Source organism: Cynocephalus volans, chromosome 1, assembly GCF_027409185.1.
Source record: "Cynocephalus volans isolate mCynVol1 chromosome 1, mCynVol1.pri, whole genome shotgun sequence".
Lineage (NCBI taxonomy): Eukaryota > Metazoa > Chordata > Mammalia > Dermoptera > Cynocephalidae > Cynocephalus > Cynocephalus volans.
The window spans coordinates 196,748,854-196,773,285 of record NC_084460.1 but is presented as its reverse complement, the minus strand read 5'-3'; the positions used below and the strand labels follow the sequence as shown (position 1 = coordinate 196,773,285).

The 24,432-nt window shown below is 53.9% G+C and overlaps 1 protein-coding gene across 2 annotated transcripts in view; it reads left to right on the top strand.

Annotated features, from left to right (window-relative positions):
• Window positions 1-23,740, top strand: part of GLI2 (GLI family zinc finger 2) — a 179,857-nt gene extending 156,117 nt beyond the window's left edge. The window contains exons 5-14 of one of the 2 annotated variants that reach the window (XM_063115748.1): window positions 4,277-4,478; window positions 5,881-6,094; window positions 7,378-7,500; window positions 8,074-8,079; window positions 10,021-10,197; window positions 13,373-13,522; window positions 15,978-16,142; window positions 17,753-18,034; window positions 19,527-19,863; window positions 21,300-23,740. In XM_063115748.1, the coding sequence (XP_062971818.1) occupies window positions 4,277-4,478; window positions 5,881-6,094; window positions 7,378-7,500; window positions 8,074-8,079; window positions 10,021-10,197; window positions 13,373-13,522; window positions 15,978-16,142; window positions 17,753-18,034; window positions 19,527-19,863; window positions 21,300-23,740 (4,097 nt within the window). The remainder of the gene's footprint in view (window positions 1-4,276; window positions 4,479-5,880; window positions 6,095-7,377; window positions 7,501-8,073; window positions 8,080-10,020; window positions 10,198-13,372; window positions 13,523-15,977; window positions 16,143-17,752; window positions 18,035-19,526; window positions 19,864-21,299) is intronic. The other variant, XM_063115753.1, reaches the window with a different exon arrangement.
• The last annotated feature ends 692 nt before the right edge of the window (window positions 23,741-24,432 follow it).

Genomic DNA, 24,432 nt, shown 5'->3' with positions numbered 1-24,432 from the left:
TTCCACCTGGGCTCACTGCTGAGCCAGCTGTATTTGAGTGTTGGGGATGTGATGGTCAGGCGGGAAAAGGATTTGAGTCCCTATTTCATGAAGGTGAGAGAGACAGAAGCAAGCAGATAACCACACAAGTGGATACAAACCCACCAGGGCAACCCTTGTTTGGGGAGAGGGTCCTGAGCATAGGAGGATCTGCCCAACTCAGGGAAGTCAGGGAAGGTTTCCACGGGGAGATGACAACTCAGCTGAGGTCTGAGCACAGAGGAGGCAGAGGAAGCTGCATGAGCAAAGGCCCTGTGCCAGTGACATGATGGAGGAGCTGGAAGGAGGCTAGAGTGGCTGGAGCTGAGAACGGGACATGAGGCCTGGTGATGCTGGAGAGGCGGGCGGGGACACCCCCACAGGGCCACCGTGGAAGCCTTTTTTACAATAGCAGTGGGGAGCTCTGGGAAGTTTAGGGGAGGGCACGGACATGATCCCCCTTGCAAGTTGAAAAGCTCTCTCTGGCCGCAGCAAGGAAGATTGGACGGCAATTAGCTAAGAGCCCCTGGAATGATCTGAGTCGGTGATGAGTTGGGCTGGATAGTGGAGTTTGGGAGAAATGGGATGCTAATAGGGGTTCAGGAGCTGACATCTGTGGGCTCAGTTGTGAAAGAACAGAGAGGGGAGGGCTTGACTGACTCATGGGTCTCCCACCCCGCTGCTGAGTGGGTGGTGGGTGCTTGCTGAGCTCGACCCTGCAGGAGGAGCCCGTCCAGGCACAGATCAGGAGTGTTGGGCTGGGCTGCTGAATTGGAGCTGCCTTTCAGTCAGGTAGAGAAACCAAGTTCACTATCCAGAGCCGCTGAAAGTGGAAGGTTAAAAACTGCTTGTGGGGAGATAGCGTCCTGGCCCTGGGCCTCACCCCAACCCCTGAAGATGGACAGTGAAGATACTGGGTCCCCAGAAAGTCCACACAGTAGGGCTCCTTTGGACCTGGGCTCAAATCCTGCCTCTGTAGTTCTGTGACCTTGAGCAAGTTACTAACCTCCCATGCCTAGTTTCCTTATCTGGAAAGCTGATATCAGAGGATGGAGGTAGCTGTTACATGAGACAGTGGGTCTAGATGTCACTAAGCGGTGGTTGTCTCTGGATTATTAATCACTCAAGGATTCAGAAGCAGGCCCTTCTCCAAATACTGCACCAAAGGGACTCCTATCTGCTGTACTTGCTGACTGGCCAGGATATATCTGTTTGCCATCTGGGATCCTCATTCAGAATGGGAGGTCACGTTTGTAGCATAGCTGTAGTGCTGCCAGGGGAGTGGGCCTGCTCTGCCGTCCCCCTGTGCCTCTTGTGTCCTTAGGCATGTGGGCTGGGATCCTTCCTGCCACAGCACAAAGGAGGAGTTTTCTGAGTGAGTTACCTGCATGCCCCCAGCCCCTCTGCAGGGCACAGCCAGCCAGCTCCCCAGAAGCATCTGTGGGTCACCTTTTGGGTACTCACCGTACCTCTGCTTGCTAAAAGATCTGTCAGCCCCCATCATCAGAGCCCAATAGAATAAGCAGACAGCCAAAAACAAAAACTTTAGCTGACAAGGACGGTGAGAGAAAAGAATATTCTAGTTTGCTCAACTTTTTCTTCCCACGGGGAGCTTTCCTAAAATTGCTTCACCCTTCTTATTGAAAACAAAGTATGCAAAGTGTAGTGTTAACAATCGTGGGCCATTCTGGTGTGTACAGGCCACCTCACATCCATCATCCACTAGATCACAACCCCACAGCTGGCAGGAGACACGTTTTTATGCTCAGGTCATTGACGAAGATTCTGAGTCTTCGACAGGTAAAGTGATTTGCCTCAAGCCATGTTGCTTACTTATGGCTTCAGCTCAAGGTCACCTGTGGGCACCCCTCACCCCACCTCACCCCCTTGCAGTTTACTGGTCCAGCTTGGGTGTCCATCCCTGTACCCAGAGCCTGTCATCTCCAGCCACTCTGAGGCCTCGGACTCCCCTTATCCACGGAGGAGGCCATTAGGAGAGAAAACCCTGGAAGCCCCTTCCGGCCCAAGGATGCTGGGGCCTCCTCTGTCCTCTCCACAGCCTGGGAGAGGTGCTTCTCCCAGTGGCCCAGCAGTAAGGGGATTCCCAGGACTCCCCAGGCCAAGTGGGGGGGAGGGGGAGTAAGCCAGGCATGGTTGCCCCCCAGGGCCCAGAAATGGATCCCAAGGTGAGCAGCTTCTTCCGTTGGTGGGTGTGGGCTCTGTGAGCTCATGCAGCCTTTTGGGGGCTGGTGGGCATGGAGTGGGGGCCCTAAGGTTTACAAGCCATCTCCACTGCCCTCGGTGCTTCCACAACTATGGGGACAAGGCACAGAAACACGCGTGACTGAGAACAACCCTGAGGTTGGTGGGCAGAGCCACATCAGTAGAAGAGCTGCAGGAGCCCCACGGAGCCATGTGGACTGCGGGCAGGAGGCTGGGTGAGCCAGACCCTGCGGCCAGGGCAGCCTACTGTCCCCTGGAGGAGGGAGTATCCAGGCAGGGACTGAGCAGGCAGAAGGGAGGAAAGCAGTCATAACAAGCCCAGGAATAGCTGAGCACAGATGTGGGTGCTTTTGAGCAGTCACCAGGGTAGTTTATGGGCAACACCTCCAGCCTGTGGGGAACCTGGGGGCCACTGAAAGGAGACAGGGTGGTCAGGGGCCAGTAGGGCCCAAGAAGAAGACTGTCCCATAAAAGTATCCAGAAGGCAGGGACACAACCGATCATTTACTATACCCTGCTATAGGCCAGGCACCTCTCACACATCTCCTAATTTACGTCTCATGGAAGCCCTGGAAGTTGGTACTATTATCAGTCCCCTTTAAAAAGAAGAAATGGGCTCAGGGAGGATCTGGACAGGGTACAAACCTCTGTGTGTGAAGAATCATCCAGTGATGTCAGACCTTTCTAGGCTACTGTTTGTCTGGAGGAGAAACTCAGAATCCTGATGCAGGGTGGCGGATGCTGTGAGTGGGAGCAGTCTGGAGCCACAGCAGGAGAACCTGTGGCCCTGGGGTGCATGGAGCCCTGGTCTAGGGCAGGCCATCTTCCCTTCCCATGGTTATGTATGTGTGACAGCAGTAATAAGGGGTGAGGGCATATCCAAAGGGTGGTTAGAGCAGCAGTATTGTGTGTTTGTGTGAGTGTGCATGCACATGCATGTGTGTATGGAGTGTGTGTGCATTCATGGGTACATGTATCTGTGTGTGTGCTCAGGTGTGTGTGCGTGCGTTGTATATGCATGCATGTGTGGTATGTGTGGTGTGTGCACCTGCATACATGTGTGCGTATCCATGCATGCATATGTGGTGTGCATGTTTAAAGCAACAGGCTGCAAGAGGCTGAGCAACTCCAGAACTGAGGACCTTGGTGTGCAAGAGCCCTTGCATGCGTCAGGTGTCCTCTCACTGCTTCTGCTGCTCCTCTTGTGTGCTCCTCACCCCTTCATGGCAGCCTGCCCAGCAGGCTCTGGAGAGCCAGCCAAAGATCCAAGCATCATGCTAAGAATCTGGGGAAATAGCCTATCGGGGACATTTTAGTGATGATCCCATTTACAACATGACCCATGACCCTGGAACACTTCACTCCATTCACTCTTTTCCCATGGAATTCTCTCTCTAAAGCAGTGAGAATGAGTAAATTGCTGCCTCACATACAGCTTGGAGAAATCTCACTAACTGATAGTGTGAATGAAAGAAGCTAGCTATTAAAGGGATTTTATAAAGCTCAAAAGTAGGCAACACCAAGCAGCGTGTTAGAAGCCAGACAGTGGCTGCCTTTGGGGTGGGCCCGGAGGGGGTAGGGGGCTCGTGGGCACTGGCCATGCCCTGTTTCTTGACCCAGAGCTAGTTTCCTAGGTGAGTTTGCTTTGTGAGAGGCCACCAAGCTGCTCACTTACAGTTCATGCACTTTGCTATTGTGCCTTAAGCATTGCTGGATTCCAGCCCTGGTCTCTGCACCCAATCGTAAAGATGCTAACAGATCCTCAAGGCTTACATTCACTCACCTGAACACCTTATGTGTACTTCTCAAGTCCTCACCACACCCTATGCTGATCGGTCCCATTTTACAGATGAATAAACTGGGGCCAAGAGAGGATACGTCTTTTGCCTAAGAGCCCACAGCTGGAAAGTTGGCAGAGCTGTGATTCCCATTAGACTATCCTTACTGGCTTTTCCTGTCCCCCATTCCCATTGACCCAACTCTATTACCCCCAACACCAGTGATGCTGATGTGCCTTGTGTTTGCTGTCCCACAGTGTCACGTTTCTCCAGCCCACGGGTGACCCCCCGCCTGAGCCGCAAGCGGGCATTGTCCATCTCCCCACTCTCAGATGCCAGCCTTGACTTGCAGCGCATGATCCGGACCTCGCCCAACTCTCTGGTGGCCTACATCAACAACTCTCGCAGCAGCTCGGCAGCCAGTGGCTCCTACGGGCACCTGTCAGCAGGTGCCCTCAGGTGAGCCCCACCTGCAAGCAGGGGGCCAAGACCACATGGGGAGAGTCTGGCTTTTTGGTTGATACTTTCAACCAGAGGAGAAAGGACTTGTTGCATTTGTGAATATTTGCAACTTTTTTGTTAATTCAGAACTATAAGATTGAAATGTATCAATATTTGAGTACAGTTTCATGCACCAAGCCTGTCATGAATGAGTCAGTCATGAAATCAAAGGTGTTTGAGATCAAAAGTAGCTTTCCAAGCATTTAACGAGGTACAGTGAAGCAGCCAGGTGTTGACCAACATTGGCCATGCAAGGCAGTGTGAGCCCATGATCTAAGCAAGTCTCTGGGCTGACAGCAGGCCTCCCTCTGTGCTACCCCTGACTGTCTGAGGACTCTGACCCCAGCCAGCTTGACTGAAACTTGTGTCCTTGCCCTGACCCTTTTGAAAGAGGCCAGGAAGTGTTAGGAATGTCAGGAGACTTTGGCTCACAGACCCAGAGATGGAAGTCATAACAAGTGTATTCGTCATCTTATGCCGCATAACAAATTGCTCTCACGCTTAGCAGTTTAAAACCATAGGCATTTATTACCTCACACTGTTCCCAAGGATTAGGAATTTGAGACAATTAGCTTGGCTCTCTCATGGGGCTGCAATCAAGCTGTCAGTCAGAGCTGCAACCATCAGAAGACTTGACCAGGCCGGGGGCATCCATTTGCATGAAGGCTCACTCAGGACTGTGGGCAGAAGCTTTAGTTCCTTGCACGTGGGCCTCTCCGTAGGGCTACTTGAGTGTCCTCACAACATGGCAGCTGGCTCCCCACCCCCCTGCCTCCCAGAGCGAATGATGCAAGAGAGAACGAGGAGGAAGCCATGAAGCCTTTGATGGCTTAGCCTCAGAGGTCACCAATATTTCCTCGGGATCCTGCTGTGGAAAGAGAGGCTCGTGTGTGAGTGGTGTGACAGAACCAAGTGCAGCAGATGTTAAAGAAAAGGGGATAACATGATCCGGAGGGCTCAGGCCATGCTTCCTGGATGGGGGGCATTAGAGCAGGCTTCGGAGGCTGAATGAGGTTCAAATAGTCAGGGAGCGGGAGTACAGGATGCGTCTCAGGTGCCAGAGAAGTGGAGGGGCCAGGGTATGGGGGTGAGATGGAGCCTAGAACCTGCTGGGGGCCAACCTGCCAGGGCGGAGGCTGCATCCTGCAGCAGGGCCTGGCAGCTAAGCACAGAAGGTGAAGCCCAAGTGGCAGGAAGTAGAGAGCCACTGCTGGTTCTTGAGTGAGGGAAGGCCAAAATGAAGGTGGGGTTAGCAACATACCCATCCCAATCCCCTGGGCAGTGTCCTCTCTTCCCCAAAAGCATCAGTTTAACGGAGCCCCCCACCCCTCCCCACCTTCTTGTCTGCTCTCTGTTGCAGCCCAGCCTTCACCTTCCCGCACCCCATCAACCCCATGGCCTACCAGCAGATCCTGAGCCAACAGAGGGGCCTGGGCTCAGCCTTCGGACACACGCCACCCCTGATCCAGCCCTCACCCACCTTCCTGGCCCAGCAGCCCATAGCCCTCACCTCCATCAATGCCACTCCCACCCAGCTCAGCAGCAGCAGCAACTGTCTGAGCGATGCCAACCAGGTAGGTGGGTGCAGGGAGCAGTGCCTCCATGAGGGCTGTTCACTGCCATCTCATGCCAGGAACTTGTAGAAGGATGCTGGACATGGTTCTGGCTGGTGGGAGGCCTTCTGGGCAGAGGCCACATGATGGAAGGGCCTTGGGCAGGTCAGGAGACCTGGGCTCAGTCCATGGCAAGCTCCCAGCTTCTCAGTCCTGCTGCCTCCTGTCCAATAAACATAAGTAGATGGAGAAACCCTTTAATTCACAGAGTGTTACCTTGTAGGTACTCTATGCACAGCACATGAAATGGGTGGATGAGCAATGATAATACTATGCAGTTTAGTTTTAGAGCACAAGTATACTGTGGGCTCTCACACACCATCTTATTTGACCTCTCCAATGGGCCTTTGACATCTTGAGCATCTCAGCACAGTGCCTGGCACACACTAGGAGCCCTTAATATTTGGCAATGAATGAAGTTACATATTTTATAGATGAGGACATGGGAAGGCACAGCCTCTAGAATTAGTCAGACCAGGTTTGGATCCTGACTTGCCTAAAAGCAGCAAATCTCTCTACCTCTCTAGTTTGAGCTAACTCATCTGCAAAGTGGGAGGCCTGCCACCTGGCTTGGGTTGTTGTGCATATAAATGAGCACATGTGTGCACAAACCCCCCTGTGGACCCTAGATCCTAGAAAGCATTCACCATGGCAACGCTAGAGGTGAAGTGACTGTCCCAGACCACCGACTGGCAAGTGGCGGAGCCTGGATAAGACTGCATCCTGAGGAGGAAGACAAGACACCGCACAATTTAGAAGTGTCCCCTTTGCCAGAATGACCTTCCTCTTTATCCCAGGTCTCCAGGTGGCCACCAGCACCTCCTTCGGACAGTCACTGCTGGCTTTTAAAACGTCACCTGATACTACAGCTCTAGCCCCTTCTCCTGAGAACCATGCCCTTGTCTCCTGCTCCCTGGGCTGGCCGCCCCTCCTTTGTGAGGCTGAGAAGTGGAACCACATCAGGATGGAGCAAGAGTGCCCAGCATTTTCCAAAGAGAGGGTCTCTTTTGCATTTCTCTGAAGTCTTGGGACGTGGAGGTGGCAGCCTAGGCCTGGGCTCTCTCCTGGCCGGCTATACCTCTGGCTGGAGGACCAAGCTGGGGCACTTGGTTTCTGATACCTCAAATACAAGGTTGACCTAAGACAGTCTGTATGGGGAGGACCCAAAGGCAAAGGCCAAACCAAATTTAGGGTGTCCCTGCCCTGAGCCTGTGTGACGGGCTGTCCTCTGCACCCTCCCTCAGAACAAGCAGAACAGCGAGTCCGCCGTGAGCAGCACTGTCAACCCCATCACCATTCACAAGCGCAGCAAGGTCAAGACGGAGGCCGAGGGCTTGCGGCCAGCCTCCCCCTTGGCGCTGACGCAGGTAACCTGCTGGCCATTCTGACCATCCTCTGGCTGGGACCAGGCTGGGTCTCCTCTGGGTTGGCTGTCTTGGGGTCAAGACTCCAGTGATGGATGGACAGATGGATGACTGCCTGCAGGAATGAATGAATCAAAGACAAGGGGGTGGGAGCACTGAGCTGTGATCGTCTCACCACTCTGTCCCCAGTACCCTGTACACACTACATGCTCAGGAAACACAACCCGAATGAATGAATGAATGCATGAACTTCTGCCTCCCCTTCCCCCTTGTACTCCACACATGCAGCCATCTCACCCAACACCTCAGCCTTGAGCAGCACAAGCCTCAGCCACACTGAGTTGCTCATGTCCCCCGAATGGCTCAAGCCCCTGTGGGCTGTTCTCCTTCCTGGTGTTAAATCGCCCAGCCCATCCTCTTCCCTAACCTTTCAACTTACCTGACCCTTCTGGGTAATGGGACTGGCATCTGTCCTAATGCGTAACTTGACTTGGCTCCTGGGTCACTTCAGGGCATGAATCGTGTTCACACCCATCTCCCCCACGACACTGTAAGCTTTGTAGAGGTGGCACTCAGGGAGAAGTGTAGGGTTTGTCTCTGTGTCACTAGGGTTTGCGCAGGGCCTAGCATGCAGTCACCGAAAAGTCATATTTCCAATGACTGCACATTTGAGTGGGTGGCGTGGTGAGGGGGAGTGTAGGGAGGACCATTCCTGGTGGGGACTGTAAGGAGCAGCCCACAGCCTGGGGAAGGCCTGTTGCATAGCCAAGAACCTTGTGCAGACCACTTAGTCTAACACTCCCAAGATAGTAGACAGGAAGTCCCTGCTTTTGGAGCAGGGGCCTGTCATGCCTGCTGACCTCGAAGATAAGCCTCCTAGCCCCCCAGGCCCTCCCTTGATGTCCTCTCATTCATCCATTATGACAGAATCCCCAGCTTGGACACCAAGGATGCTCCAGGCCTCCACTCCCCATCCCCCTGCATTTGCTAGACCATCTTTTATCAAAACTGTAAACCATTGGGCATGCTCTGGGCACTTAATTTTCATGAATTATTGGGTTCTGTTATTGTCAGGCAAACACAAGGGCTGCTGACAAATTCTTCTCCCCTTGCTGACACCAAAGCCGTTCTCCGCATGATGCATGATTTCCACAAGGCTGGCCATCAGCGGGGGCTGTTGAAATTGATGAGGACGGCACATATCCAGGGAAGATAAACATACCAGAGTGGGGAGGACAGGCTGGGAGGCAGGCCTGGAGCACCTGGGAGACGCAGCCCAGGTGGGCTGCAAGAGGCCTCCTTCCTGTCCAGCTGGCTCCTCCCAGTGTGTTAGTAGAAAGAAAGATGTTTATTATGAGGGGATTGTTCACATGTCACTCAGCATCGTGATTGACCAAGGACCCCTGGCTCATTTGCAAGGTGGATGGCTTGCTTTCTGTGGGCAAAAAATATGGCATAACAAGTCCCCTCTTTGCTGAAACCCTCAAAATTGTGGCCTAGGCTGTGCCACGGCCTCTGTCCCCCCCCTCTGCTCTGCACGTCAATCTGTCAGCTGCTTCCGGTCTCCTGGGAAGCAAGCAGTGTATGGAAATAGCAAATCTACTCCCAGTTCTCAAAGGGCCTCCGCCCAGCCCCAGGCAGGGACATCCAGCCTGTTGCCATGTCCTCTGCTCAGAGGCTGCCCTTAGCCAGCTCCGAGTTAGCATCAGCTGGGGCAGGTTGAGCCAGTGGGGTTCTCAGTCTATTACTATTTTGGGAATAAAAGACTTTCACCTCTTTGAAAGGAATTTCAAGCACATCTGATCAGCAGAAGGAATGTCTCAGGGAGTTTTTCTTCATCTCCTTGAAATGGTCATGTGGGCCCTAATATGGTTGGGAGACTCAAGTCCATATTTCGGCTGCCACAGACTCATTGTGTATTCTAAGGACGATGAGTCAACCTTTCCCCGAGCCTCAGTTTCCCCGGCTGTAATGCAAGAATGTAGATGCACATGCTTAGGGCTATTGCAGGGAAAACTGGTGCTGGGAGAATGTGCCTAATGCATTCACTTGGCAGAGCATTTAGCAGGCCGTAGCACCACCCTGGGTTTGAACCAAGGTGCATTGTGTGCTCCTGAGGAGGAGGGGACCATATGAGAGTAACAACTCTGAAGGGTGAAAGGCATGTTGGGTTTTCTCTTACCTCCAGGCAGGAGCAGACCCTGTATACATTATAGGTAAAAATGCCCCAGCCCCAAAGCCTATGGGGCCCACCCCGGCTCCCCACAGGGGAAACCAAACCAAAAAGCACAAATCACGGCCCCTTCTTCTCCTGTTCTCTTTGCATGTTAGTAGACCCAGGATGTGATGGGATACCTTGGTAATGACAACAGGATGGCTGTCTGACCAGAGAACAATGGGAGGGGCTGAAAAAGCTGAGGTGTGCATGTGTACATGTGCATGGGTGTGCAGCTGCATCTCTACTAGTCCAGGATCCTCGGCACAGACTGCATGGGGCTAATAGTGCCCTCTCCTAAAGTCCAGGCATGTGGACACAGCTTACATGGTTGTGTTCTTTTCTCCCAGGAGCAGTTGGCTGATCTCAAGGAAGACCTGGACAGGGATGACTGTAAGCAGGAGGCCGAGGTGGTCATCTACGAGACCAATTGCCACTGGGAAGACTGCACTAAGGAGTACGACACCCAGGAGCAGCTGGTGCACGTAAGCCTCTGATCCCCAGCAGCCTGCCTACTGGGGGCAAAGTCAGCCCACACGAGACCTTGAGCCTTCCAGGGCTTCTGTGGGAGAGAACGGGCTGGAGTAGGAGACCCCGGGAGATGCTGCTTCCCTCTCCAAGTGGGAGGCATGATTACTTATGTGTGTCCTGTCTGTTTCTAAAAGGGGGCTTCTAAATATATACATGAGGCGAGAGATTAAAAGAAACATAAATAATGAGAAAATGAGAGAAAGGGGAACAATAAGGTGAAGCCAGGAATAGAGTTAGTATTAAAAAGTAAGTGCTCTGAGCTATAGTGCACATAAGCATCTTTTTTCCAGAGCTTCCTAGAAGCCAATGCAAAGAGGGAAACAAGATTAATTAAACCAGCCAATGTCTACAAGAGAATAATAAACTTGACTCTGAAACCTGAAAGAAGTTTTTCCCATGGAGGAAGGAGTTGATAATTTTCTCTTGGAGACCATTCACAGATACCCAGTGTTATGGGTGCAGCTGGGGGTCTATATCCAGATCAGGCAGGGGGCTAATTAAAAATGCCTGGGTACTGACAGCTTAGGTGATCAGAGAAGGACATACCTTCAGGGTATGTCTCTTGGTCCCCACTCCAAACTCTTACACAACTGCATCCATTATGGTGGCAGTCAAGGAGCGATGTGTGCAGTGGGAGGAGCAGGGGCTCGGCATGGGAGGTGCCTGGCTTCAAACCTGGCTCCATCACAGTTAGCTGAGTGGTTCTGCCCACCCCACAGAGGGGTCAAGATTGAATATGCTACCTGTTCACATTGAGAAGTCATCACCTGGCCCTGAAAAGAACAGGCTCCTTTGCAAAAGGGGAGCCAGGCCCCTTTGCCCAGCTCTGCCTGTCCCTCTGCTCCCTGGGAAGATGGATGGTACAGGCACACAGGCGAGCTGCAGCCCCCAGTCAATTATTAACAATTTGTTGCTAAGTAAACCAATAAGAAAAAAAATGAAGGGCACTGTCAGGAAGCATTTTTATCATTCGAAAGGCTTTAAAAATGGAAAGTGAGGCTAATATGATAAGATTTCTCTGGAAGTTCAAAGTACTATAGATTTTACTTGCTCACAAGGTGGCATCTGTATGCATGATGGTTAGGCCTGTTGCACAGGGCATGGGGGGCCTGGTGGTTTCTCGTCTTTGGGGCCAGGTGCTGCCAGTGCCTGGTACACAGCTCTCGGGACAGCCTTGTAGGTTGCACGGTCCATGGCAGCACTGTCCAGTAGAAAGATACTGCAAGCCACAAATGCCAGCCACACATGCAATTTTACACTTCCGTACTAGGAAAGTAAAAAAGACACAGGTTAAGTTAATTTTAGTAATATATTTTATTTAACCCAATATATCTGAAATATTATCATTTCAGCATATAATCAATATAAAACAAATTTATTGAGATATTATACATCATTTAAAAAAAATTTTCCATTCTAAGTTTTTGAAACCAGTGTGTAGTTTGCACTTACAGCCCATCCCAGTTCAGACCAGCCACATTTCAAGTGTTCAAGAGCCACACGTGGCAAGTGCCTGCTGCACTAGACAATTCGGGTCTAGAGGTTGTGGGAGGGGCAGGTGGGAGGAACGAAGGCTGGGAGAGGGGAATGAGAACAGAGAAGAAAGGAGAGGGAATGGGAAGCCTCTAAGACTTGAGTCTCACCCTCACCACCTCCCTGGTGGAATCAAGCCCACCCTGATCCAAGGTAGAGGTACGACATGACCTTGAACTAAGGGAGATGGAAGGGAAGGATAGGATCTGGATGGGGCCCTTTAGAGAGAAACCCCGTGGGAGAGGAAGCAGGAGATCTGTATGCTCTCCACTCTAGTCTGTAGGTGACTCATACCACTTCTTCCCACTCTTCAGTTAAGTAAGCAACCCAAAAGATTAAGGACTTAAAGCGGACTTAAAGGGCCTCCACGCACATGCCCACACATCCCAAGTTCAAAGGTAGGAGCCACTCTAGGGAGAGCACACAGTGACAAATCCAGGGCTGAGGCCTGAAGGTGTGTGTTCACCCCATGTGCCTGGCCCGGGACAGTGCTGCCAGGATGAGCCTGGGGACCACTCTCCCAGGGAAGGCTTCTTGCCTGTGCCCTTCTCAGCTTGCCCTGAGGAGCAGGGCTTCCACTCTGATGCCACGGAGTCAGCTGTGCTGTCCGTGGCAGTCCAGCATTGCTCACCTGGGCTGTTTTGTCTCAGGGTCAGCCTTGCACAGTGCCCAGAGCCCAGAGCCCACCATTAGGGTCAGAACCTGGCTCCACCCACACTTTAACTGCCAGGGCCCTGTGCAGGCCACTAAATTGTCTGGGCCTCGGTGAAAAGGGGACAAAGCCATCATCTCATGGGTCGATGCCAAAAATAGAGATGAGAATGCATTATTTTTCCATTATAATAAATTTTATTTGAAAATCTCTGAAACAATAGGGGCAAGCTTGGGAGGAGCTTCTCGTGCACCCATCATGTGTACGTCTGCCTGGCTGCAGTTAATTAGTGCCTAGTGTTTGCAGCCTGGGAGCATCATCATAGCCACCAATTCCGTACCTACCAGAGCCCAGAGCCCACCCTGAGGTGAGCGGAATGCCTTTGACCATCACAGATGGTCACTCTGATGACTAACTGGAACATACAGACGAGACAAGTAGCACACACTAGATCTTCATTTAGTGCTGGTTGATGGTAATTCATGAGGAGGTGTGGCCTGGCATGTAGAGCTGGTCTTGCTGGGTTAGTGAGCTGCACATAGCAGGTGGAATGGGCAATGAGGAGAGTGGTCTGCACATAAGAGGAGGGAGGGGGCAGTGGGGTGGGGACTCAGGCTCATAGGAAGCCGAGGTCCTGTGGGTGAGTGGTCTGTATCTAATGGGGGGATGCAGTGGAGTGGATGGTCAACTGCCAGAAGGTAGTGGTCCGTGGGGTGGTCTGCACATAGTAGGTGGGGGGCCCCGGAGGGGTGGGCAGCCTGCACACAGTAGACAGGGGGTCCTGGGGGAGTGGGTGGTCTGCATATACTAGGCAGGCTCTGTGGGGTAGCAGTCTTCACATAGTATGTGCTGGGGGTTCCAGGGGGTGGGTGGTCTGCACTCACCAGGTGGCCCTGTGGGGCGGGCAGCTGGGCTCACCCTCCTCCGGCTGTCGGTCCTGGCAGCACATCAACAACGAGCACATCCACGGGGAGAAGAAGGAGTTCGTGTGCCGCTGGCAGGCCTGCACGCGGGAGCAGAAACCCTTCAAGGCGCAGTACATGCTGGTGGTGCACATGCGGCGGCACACAGGCGAGAAGCCCCACAAGTGCACGGTGAGTGCCCCTGCCAGTGGTGTCCTTAGGGCCGGTCTGTTGGCCAAGCAAGGGGGATCACGTGTGGACATGGCTGACTGCAGGCCAACCTGCTGCACTGGCACAGGTCCTGCCAACGGTCTTCGTGTCTGTGCCCACCTGGTCCTTTGCTTATCCTGAGTCCTTGAGGCCCCTCACCTGCTGCTGTCCCAGACCTTGGTGAGCTTGCTCTCTGGGCGTGAGAGTCTTGGTGACCATGGCGAGAGTGTGCCAGTGTCTCTGTGGTTGCTTATGTGCAACTATGAGCCCAAGGCACAGCTGTACCCCTACAGTGTGCTTGGCTGAGGGACACTGGGCAGAGGGGCTGGCACCATGCAGGGAGAAAAGCATCATTGGTGACTCACAGCTTGAGCAATGATGGGTTAAAAATCACTTTGGTTTTTTTGTTTTTTTTTTAAAGTAAGCTCAAAGATTAGACATTTCATACGACCTCCCTTATGGATTCGTGTCTATAATTGGTGAGACTTTTTTTTTAGCACAGAAATTGCTCCCCCTCAAAAGGAGTGGTGGTCCAGTCCACTCATGTGGCTGCGGCTTAGACATCTGGGAACCCTTCTTTGTGAATCACTGTATTTCATAGATTCTGAGACACACATTTAGTTCTTGTTTTAATACCTCTGAAATCAGGCTGTCTTAAAATCGATGGTGTCCAGGATCTAGTAAAATATATTACCTTTGTTGGCAAGTTAGTTTTTTTAAATTGAGGTATAAAGTTTATCCTTTTAAAAAAATGTATAATTCAGTGGTTTTTAGTATATTCACAAAGTTGTACAAACCTCACTACTAGTTAATTTCAGAATATTTTTATCACCCCAAAAAGAAACCTCAAACCCACTAGCTGTCACTCCCAATTCTTTCCTTCCCCCAGCCCTGGACAACTACTAATCTGCTTTCTGTCTCTATGAATTTGCCTGTTCTGGAAATTTCATGAAAGTGAAGTCATACAACGTATAACCTTTGTGTCTGGCTGCTTTCAATTAACGTTTTCAAGGTTATTTCATGTTATAGCCTGAATCAGCACTTTATTACTTTTTATGGCTACATAATATTCCATTGTGTGGATGGAGGGTGTTTTGTTTATCCATTCATCAGTTGATGGATATTTGTGTTGTTTTTTACTTTTTGGCTATTATGAATAATGCTGCTATGAACATTCATGTTCATGTTTTTGTTTGGACATATGCTTTCAATTCTCTTGGGTATGCATATCTAGGAGTGGAATTGCTAGGTCACATGGTAATTTTTTCCAGAGTGGCTGTACCATTTTACATCCCCACCAGCAATGAATGGGGGTTCCAATTTTTCCATATCCTCCCCAACACTTCTTGTTACCTGTCTTTTTGACTCTAGTCATCCTAGTGGGTATAAAGAGGTATTTTATTGTGGTTTTCATTAGCATTTCCCTAGTGACTAATGGTGTTGAGCATAACCACATGCAAAAGAAAGAGGTTGGGTCCCTGCCTTATCTTTAGAATACATTCAGAGCCTCTTGCAGCAATCTCTCCTTCTTCCCTCCTTTTCTCCTTCCCTCCCTGCCTCTCTCTCGTGTTCTCTCCTTTCTTTCTTCCTTCCTTTCCAAAAATATTTCTTGAGTGTGTCCTTTTCATCAGGCACTAAATAGTAGGAAGACCACAATGAACAGATCTAGAAGGTCCCTGCTCTCTCGAGCTTGTATCCTGCTAGGAAGGCCAAATAACAAAATGATTAAGATAATAATTGTGTCAAGGGGTACAGAGGAGAAAGGGTAGAGTGTTATGATTAAGAATATCAGAAAAATGCTCTCAGAGGAGATGACCTAAAAACTGAGAGGGGTCGGGGTGGTTGGGTGGGGGTGGGGGAAGCTTCCAGCCAGAGGAACCAGTGGGTGTAAAGCAAGGAAGGAGGCAGCACGGTGGGCGCGGGGGTGAGGGTGGTGAGGCTCACTCGAAGACTCAAAGGACTCTTGGATTTTATTCTCGGCACATATTAATGCACAGAAAAATTATTGAGAATGGTATTGGGAAACAGTTAAAAATAATATTTTCCAAGAGTTCTTAATGATATGGGAAGATTCCCACAATGTGCTGTTGATTTTAAAGAGTGGAATAGGTAACTAAATACTTGATATGTTGCCACTTTTGGTTTTAAAAACATGTGGGGGAGAACTGCAGAGTCATCAGAATGAGACCTACCTGGAAGTCAACAGTGGCTGTCCCTGGGCAGCCAGCCGTTTTCATTGTCCTTTTTGTCCTTTTCAGTCCTTTCCACATTTTCTGGGAAGGAAAGTAACTGCTATTGTTAAAACACATGCTTCTGGGTGTACGGATGGGGTGCAGCAGAGCAGAGGTGAGGTCTTGGAGGAGGTGGGGACCACCCCTTGAGGTCAGGCCCCTGTGAGGTCTGGGGTGCCCTCACTGACAGTACAGCCTCCTTCCAGTTCGAGGGCTGCTCGAAGGCCTACTCTCGCCTGGAGAACCTGAAGACGCACCTGCGCTCCCACACCGGGGAGAAGCCCTACGTATGTGAGCACGAGGGCTGCAACAAGGCCTTCTCCAATGCCTCGGACCGAGCCAAGCACCAGAACCGCACCCACTCCAATGAGGTACCACGTCGGGCACATGCATGGGGGCTGCGTGGACCCATTGCCCCTGGCTTCTAGATGTGTGTAGGCCAATAGGTGTCCAGGTGCCCAGGTGCCCCTCCCCCACCACTAACCTGCAGCACAACCTCAGACACAGACCAGGACTCAGAGGCCTAGATAGGCCAGTCTCCCTCTCTGTACCACATCCTCTTCGAAAGGGAAGATGCCCCGTAAGGTCCCATGGCATACTTACCCTCTCTATGTCTCAGTTTCCTCATCTCTGCAATAAATGTAATAGTGCCCTCCCCTAAGGCCATCTGAGGCCCATGGGAGCCGAGGTTGGGGGGAGTGACCTCTCTTATCTCCGAGTGCCTGCTGTGTCACAGGACATAAGACTGCTCCTTATCCTCAGGGGGCTTGGTGGGTTCTGCTGCCCCATCTTATAGGTGAGGAAACTAACTCTCAGAAAGCCTCAGTCCCACATAGCTTGCCAGTTGTCCCATGGGTTTGGAGCCCAAGAGTGCTGGTTCCTCCACAGCGGTCAAAACACCCTGGGACACTACTTCATCCCCCCAAATTCACTCACAAGCAGGCGTCCCGTTGTGGAGCAGCTGCTGTCTGAGCTCAGCACGTGCTGGCAGGCCCAGGCCCCAGCAGCTTGAGCAGCCGGCAATGACACCTTCAGCCAATAGTACTGCCTGGGCCTGCTGTGGCCATCAGCCTCCCACAGATGGGGCACAGAACAGCCTCTGTTTCCCCAGGTAGCCAGAGCCCAGAGAGGGAAGTCAAGCAGGAGCCCACTGCACCCACCTCCCGGTCCCAGCCTAGCCACACAATGACTGTCACCCAGGATACTGTCACCCAGGCAGACTCGGGAGGGAATGTTTCTAAAAATTTAGACACCGTCTGAACCCTGAAGGGACATTGCTCCAATGCATGTGATAAGTTAGATGAATCCCCAAAGGCATTTGAACCCCTCGGAGTCACAACAAAGAAGAGCCAGCCTTGGAGAGGAGTGTGTGTGTATACGTGTGTATGTGTGTTTGTAAGTATATGTATGCATGCGTGTATGTGTAGGGGCTGTGTGGGTATAAGTGTGAACCCCAGGACTGAGATTCAGAAATCCTGAGTTTCCATCCTATTACTTGGTGACTTTGAGCAAGTTTCTTTGCCTCCCTGAGCCTATCTTTCCTCATCAGAGAGATCAAGGGTGCTAGTGCTATCTCGCAGGATATGCTGAGCTCATACACTTGCTGCTGATATTCGGAATCCAAGTACTCTATTCACAGGGGAGGCAGCATTGTGATAACACAAGGCATGTATGTTCCCTCACCCCACACCCCACCACAGTCTTTCTGATCTATGTCCTCACAGTCTTGTGCCAGGAGCTCCCTTGATCATGTACTTACCTGCATGAAAAGGAGGCAGACAAGGCTGGGCTGGGGCGGGGCTCCTGCAGGCCTGTGGCTCCATCCACAGGGTACTGGCTGCAAAGGGACAGAGCACCTACCAACTGTGCCGGCCAGACTCTGCCAAGGGACATAGCATGGCTTCAGGAGAATGGGCAGTGCACCCATTCGGAGTTTGTGCTCATATCCCCAGCCGTAATACATGCCTCGTTCTTCTCCCAGAAACCCTATATCTGCAAGATCCCTGGCTGCACCAAGCGGTACACGGACCCCAGCTCTCTCCGGAAGCACGTGAAAACGGTCCATGGCCCAGATGCACATGTCACCAAGAAGCAACGCAATGACATGCACCTCCGTGCCCCACTGCTCAAGGAGAATGGGGACAATGAGACCAATGCTGAACCTGGCGGCCGGGGGTCTGAGGAGAATGCTGAGGCCAGCAGCACCAGCCAGGCCATGGAGGACTGCCTGCACATCAAAGCCATCAAGACCGAGAGCTCCGGGGTAAGCAGAGCCTGGTGGCCCGGCTGGCATGAGAGCAACTGCACGGCCGTGCCCAGGGCCCGGAACCTGATGACAGCTGTGGGCTCTGCCCTGTGTCCCCTCTTCTGAGGGTGCTATGATGTCCCTCCTCTCTCCAACTCAGCATTCCTCCCTTGACCAGCTTGGACCTCTCATCAACCCTGCCTTGTCCAGGTCCCATTCCACCTCTGACCCAGCTCCTGCTGGCATATGTGGCAGGGCTGTGGCAATGGGGATGCCCACCCCCCATGTGATCAGTCTGTGCATGGGATGATGGGGGGTCTCTTGAGTGTCTGCCTTTCCAGCCAGCACCCTGCACCGCTGCCGATCCCCAACCCTCTGTCCTGTCTCTGCGTCCTCACCCCTTTGGCCTCTGCTCCTTTTGTTCTAACCACCTGTTCTTTGTCTCCACCTCTTTTCTTCCCGACTGTACCTCCCCTAAGGATAGACGGTACTGAGGTGAGCAGAGGAGCTGGGTGGGGTGTGTGGGTGGGCTGGCATGAGCGGGGATGGGGTACCTGTCCAGTGCCACTTCCCAGGTGGAGATTGACCTGTCAGTCCAGGCCTGAAGGGCCAGGAACGTGGCTTTGGATAGGCAGAAGCAGGGCACCGCAGATGAGACCATCAGCACAGGGAAAGGCCAGCAGCAGGAGTGGAGCTGGCAGGTCCAGAGAGCAGTGGGGACCAAGCTGCATGAGGGACAGCATGGAGGGGAGGTGTGAGTCCAGGCTGCAGAGGTGAGGTGGGCTGACCTCTGGAGGGTCTTGAGGGCTACACTGAGGAATGTGGATTGTTCCAAAGGCGAGACCTAGAAGGTCCCTGCTCGCTTGCACTTGTCAGGGAGGAACATTGCAGCTTCTCAAAGAGGGGCTAGAATTTGGGGGCATTCACCCTAGCACTGAGCCCAGAGATGGGCTCAGATGCCAGGTTATAGGAGTGGAGCCTGAGTTCTGCGGCGTTCTGCACTATGTACATGTGCCATGAGCTCTTGGCCCCACTCCACCCCAACCCAGAGGTGAGGGAGGGCTGCTTTGGGATGGCTATGGTGCTTAACCTTTCCAAATACCTGCCTCTGTCCTGTTGAGATTGCCCTGCGCAGTAGAAAGCACCAAGTCGGCAAGCTTTTGGTGTTCCTCACTTCACTGTGCGCACATTGCTGTTATTGGAATGCTTAAGTGCCTTCTTCCATGGCCTACTGGGTGCCCTCTGCGTGCCAGGTGCCTTCCATCCATCCACTGACCTGCACCAGAGGCAGTTCAAGACCACCTCACAGTTGGGGAGGCCGAGATTAACACCATCTCTTGCAAACAGACCAGTGATGGTTTGCAAGCTCCTCCGAGGCAACTTCCTTTCTCTGCCCCCACCTCCTGCCCCCTGGGTGTGCAAGGGTGTGGTGTGTGTGCAGGCATGGATGCAGGAGCAGGGAGGTTCTCACACCCTCTGAGTCTGTGCCTTCTCACCTCATCCCCTGCAGCTGTGTCAGTCCAGCCCCGGTGCCCAGTCATCCTGCAGCAGTGAGCCCTCTCCCCTGGGCAGTGCCCCCAACAATGACAGTGGCGTGGAGATGCCGGGGACGGGGCCCGGGAGCCTGGGAGACCTGACAGCGCTGGATGACACTCCCCCAGGGGCCGATGCCTCAGCCCTGGCTGCCCCCGCAGCTGGTGGCCTGCAGCTGCGCAAACACATGACCGCCATGCACCGGTTCGAGCAGCTCAAGAAGGAGAAGCTCAAGTCACTCAAGGATTCCTGCTCATGGGCTGGGCCAGCTCCACACACCCGGAACACCAAGCTGCCTCCCCTCCCGGGAAGTGGTGAGTAGAGCCTGGGGCTTGCAGTGGGGGCGGGAGAGGGCCTGGGGCAGCACCAACTGGTTCACACCCACCAAGCACCATATGCCGTCTCACTGGATGCCCACAATAGGACACATCATTGCACAGATAAGGAAACTGAGGCTCAGAAAGGTGAAAGTGCCTTACCCAAATCTGGCAGAGTTGAAACTTAGCCTAAGCCTGTATAGCTCCAAAACCCACGCTGTTTCACCTACACCAGGCTGTATCCCTGTAACTACCTAAAAATAGGCAGACCATGCTCATATCATCCTCTCCTCGTCCAGTTATTCGGTCATTTATTAGGCACCTGCTATGGGCCCTTGACAAAGGCCCTTGGAAGGAGAGTAATATAATCTCAGTCCCCAAGAAGCCTGTGCTGCCAGATTCACACTCTTCTGCGGAACAAGCTGAGAAGATCCAAAGACAGAGCTAAGGGTGGAGCTGTGCAGAGGAAGCAGAAAGCACTTCCAAGTGGGGAAGAGCCAGGAGGACTTCTTGGAGGAGGCAGCACTGTGCTCAGCCTCAGGGCAGGTTGGCCAGACTTTGAAATGGAAGTCATCCCCACCAAGCACATAAGTGCTGACTCTGTGCCTGGCACTGTGCTGGACACCAGGCACTCAGGCCTCAGGCTGCCCTCCAGGGCCTGACAGCCTATTGTGCTGGACATTGTGATATACCACACAGCTCTCCCTTGAAGGGAGGATGTGTTGTCCCAGCTGTTGGGGAGACTGCTGGCAGATGGCCTTGAATTCAGCCCCTTGTGGGATCTCCTGGATTGCAGTCAGCTGCCTCACCCAAAGTTACCCCTTCTCAGTGTGGCCCACATCCAGTGACAGATCACTGCAGGAATATAAAGGACCAGCCGTCTCAGCCCAACTTGGGGCAGTACTGAAGGGCCATTGGAGGTCCTGACTTCCCTATGAGATCATCCTAGGCTCACTACTCCTCTGCTCACTCCTGCAGCCTTTCCTTCCTTCCACAGGTGTGGGTCTCAGGGCACTCTCTATAAGCTGCCTGCTGATTAAACTCTGTTTCAGGGGATCCAACTGGCAACAAATACCCATCCACGGACTGTGAGAGTACAAGGAGACTGTGGCCTGGGCCTTCCTAGGCTACTCATCCCCTCCTCTCATTTTTCTACAGCTGGAGAAACTGAGGGCCAGAGTAAGGAGGATTTGGAAACAGGCAGGCAGTGGTAGAGCTTAGATTGGGACTCAGGTCTCCTGACTGCCATTTGTCCCCCCTTAGCAATATGTCCCTTCCTTCCCTTCTTTCATGCAGAGATCATCTATTGAGTGCCTACTGTGTGCCAGGCTGCATTCTAGCGCTCTAGGCTCTGCAGACTGACTCAACATGGTCCAGGCAGGCAGAGCACCCGCCCCTTGTCTTGGAGAGCTGACCCCTCTGCTTTCTCGCAGGCTCCATCCTGGAAAACTTCAGCGGTAGTGGGGGTGGCGGGCCGACAGGGCTGCTGCCCAACCCGCGGCTGTCTGAGCTGTCGGCGAGCGAAGTGACCATGCTGAGCCAGCTGCAGGAGCGCCGGGACAGCTCAACCAGCACGGTCAGCTCGGCCTACACCGTGAGCCGCCGCTCCTCCGGCATCTCCCCCTACTTCTCCAGCCGCCGCTCCAGCGAGGCCTCGCCCCTGGGCGCCGGCCGCCCGCACAACGCCAGCTCCGCTGACTCCTACGACCCCATCTCCACCGATGCGTCGCGGCGCTCGAGCGAGGCCAGCCAGTGCAGCGGCGGCGGCTCGGGGCTGCTCAACCTCACGCCGGCGCAGCAGTACAGCCTGCGGGCCAAGTACGCCGCGGCCACCGGCGGCCCGCCGCCCACGCCGCTGCCTGGCCTGGAGCGCATGAGCCTGCGGACCAGGCTGGCGCTGCTGGACGCGCCCGAGCGCGCGCTGCCCGGGGCCTGCCCACGCCCGCTGGGGCCGCGGCGAGGCAGCGACGGGCCGGCCTACGGCCACGGCCATGGCTACGCGGGGGCGGCGCCCACCTTCCCCCACGAGGCTCCAGGCAGCGGCGCGCGGCGGGCCAGCGACCCCGTGCGGAGGCCCGACGCCCTGGCTCTGCCGCGGGTGCAGCGCTTCCTCAGCGCCCACAACGTGAACCCGGGCTCGCTGCCACCCTGCGCGGAGAGGAGAGGCCTTCGCCTGCAGAGCCACCTAAGCGCCGACGGCAGCCTGGCCCGCGGCGCCTACTCGCCCCGGCCGCCCAGCATCAGCGAGAATATGGTGATGGAGGCCGTGGCGGCAGGCGTGGGCGGCGCGGGGCCGGAGGCCGACCTGGGGCTGCCCGAGGACGACCTGGTGCTGCCCGACGACGTGGTACAGTACATCAAGGCTCACGCCCGTGGCACTCTGGATGAGAGCGCTGGGCAGGGATATCCCACGGAAAGCACCGGCTTCTCTGACCACTCCAAACTGTCCAGCCCAGGACTGCACGGCCAGCGCAGGCTGGCGGCTGCGGACTCCAACGTGGGCCCTTCTGCTTCTGTGCTGGGAGGCAGCCAGCTGGGCTATGGGGTACCCTCCAGTCTGAACAAAAGTAACATGCCCGTGCAGTGGAATGAGGTGAGTTCCGGCACCGTGGATGCCCTGGCCAGCCAGACAAAGCCTCTACCCTTTCCTCAGGGCAACCTGGCCGTGGTGCAGCAGAAGCCAGCCTTTGGTCAGTACCCGGGCTACAGTCCACAAGGCCTGCAGCCGAGCCCCAGGGGACTGGACAGCACCCAGCCACACCTTCAGCCCCGCGGTGGAGCCCCCTCCGCACCCAGGGTAAACTACATGCAGCAGATGCAGCAGCCAGCAACAGGTGGCCAGTGTCCCAGCATGACCACCGCTGCGAGCCCCCACCCCACCTATGGCCAAGCCCACCCCCAGCTGAGCCCCAGCACTGTCAGTGGTGCCCTGAACCCGTTCCCCACATCCTGCAGCAACATGGCAGCCAAGTCAGGCCACCTGGGGCTCCCTCAGCAAATGGAAGTTGCCCCCAACCCCACCATGATGGGGAGCCGCCACAGGGAACTCGGGGTCCCCAATTCAGCCCAGAGCTACCCACAGCAGAGCCATCACCTGGTGGCCCCCATGAGCCAGGAGGGCTACCACCAGGTGGCTAGCCTTCTGCCTTCCCACCAGCCTGGCTTCATGGAGCCTCAGCAGGGTGCAGTGGGGGAGGCTGCATCAAGCTTTGGCCTGGTGCAACCCCGGCCACCTCTCGAGCCCAATCCTGCTGGTTGCCACCGTGGGGTGCGTGCTGGGCAGCAGCAGCTAGCCTATGCCAGAGCCACTGGCCATGCCATGGCTGCTGTGCCAGCCAACCAGGAGACAGCAGGGGCTGTACCCAAGGGAGCGATGGGCACTATGGTGTCATTGCCCCCACAGCTGCCCCTGCAGGATGTGGGTGGGGCCCAGGACCACAGTATGCTCTACTACTATGGCCAGATCCACATGTACGAACAGAACAGAGGCCTGGAGAACCACGCAGGCTGCCAGGTCATGCGGCCCCAGCCACCACAGCCACAGGCCTGCCCGGACAGTATGCAGCCCCAGCCCTTGCCCTCACCAGGGGTCAACCAGGTGTCCAGCACTGTGGACTCCCAGCTCCTGGAGGCACCCCAGATTGACTTCGACGCTATCATGGATGATGGCGATCACTCGAGCCTGTTCTCAGGTGCGCTGAGCCCCAGCCTCCTCCACAGCCTCTCCCAGAGCTCTTCCCGCCTCACCACCCCCCGCAACTCCCTGACCCTGCCCTCCATCCCCACGGGCATCAGCAACATGGCTGTCGGGGACATGAGCTCCATGCTCACCAGCCTGGCGGAGGAGAGCAAGTTCCTGAACATGATGACCTAAGGCCCCAGCCCCTGGAACCGAGTGGGCCTGCAGGGGTCATCGCTCCCAGAGCGTGGGGCTTTCATCCGTTTTGTCTTTTTCCAAAAAAGTATTAAATATGCCTGAGGGATTTTTGCCAATGGCTGGTTCGGACTACAGATGTTTTAAAAGAAGTTTTATGGGCATCCTTGCTGGTCTTTTGGATTATTTTTCAGAACACTGAACAACATCTCAATGGGAAAGGAAAGGAAGGAATGAAGAACTCATTTACACAGTGCTTTCCAGCTTTTGTTGTTTATAGGACCACTCTGTTCTGGCTTCTCCACCTCTGTCATTTGGTTAATGAGGAATGACGTTGGCCAAGGGCTTTCCAAGGACATGCGGAAGGAGGGTAGGGGAGCCACATTTGGGTTTGAATCTGAGAGCCATACTGGATGTTCTGCTCCAGGAAGAGGAGCTTTTCATTCTGCTTCCCGCAAAGAAAGGGAATTCCTGGCCCACCTGAATGCTATGAAGTTTAGTTCTTTAGGTCTCTAGTGTACCTTGCCAGAGAAGAAGAAAATGGATTCTCCCTGGGTGATTCAGAAGCACATCCTGATTCCAGGTTTGGTAGAGCTGGCGTCTCTACTCCATAAAGCTAAGTTTGGGACCGCAGACTGTCCAAGTGTATATGAATGAAGAGAATATGTAAGTATCACCGGAAAAAGGAAAGA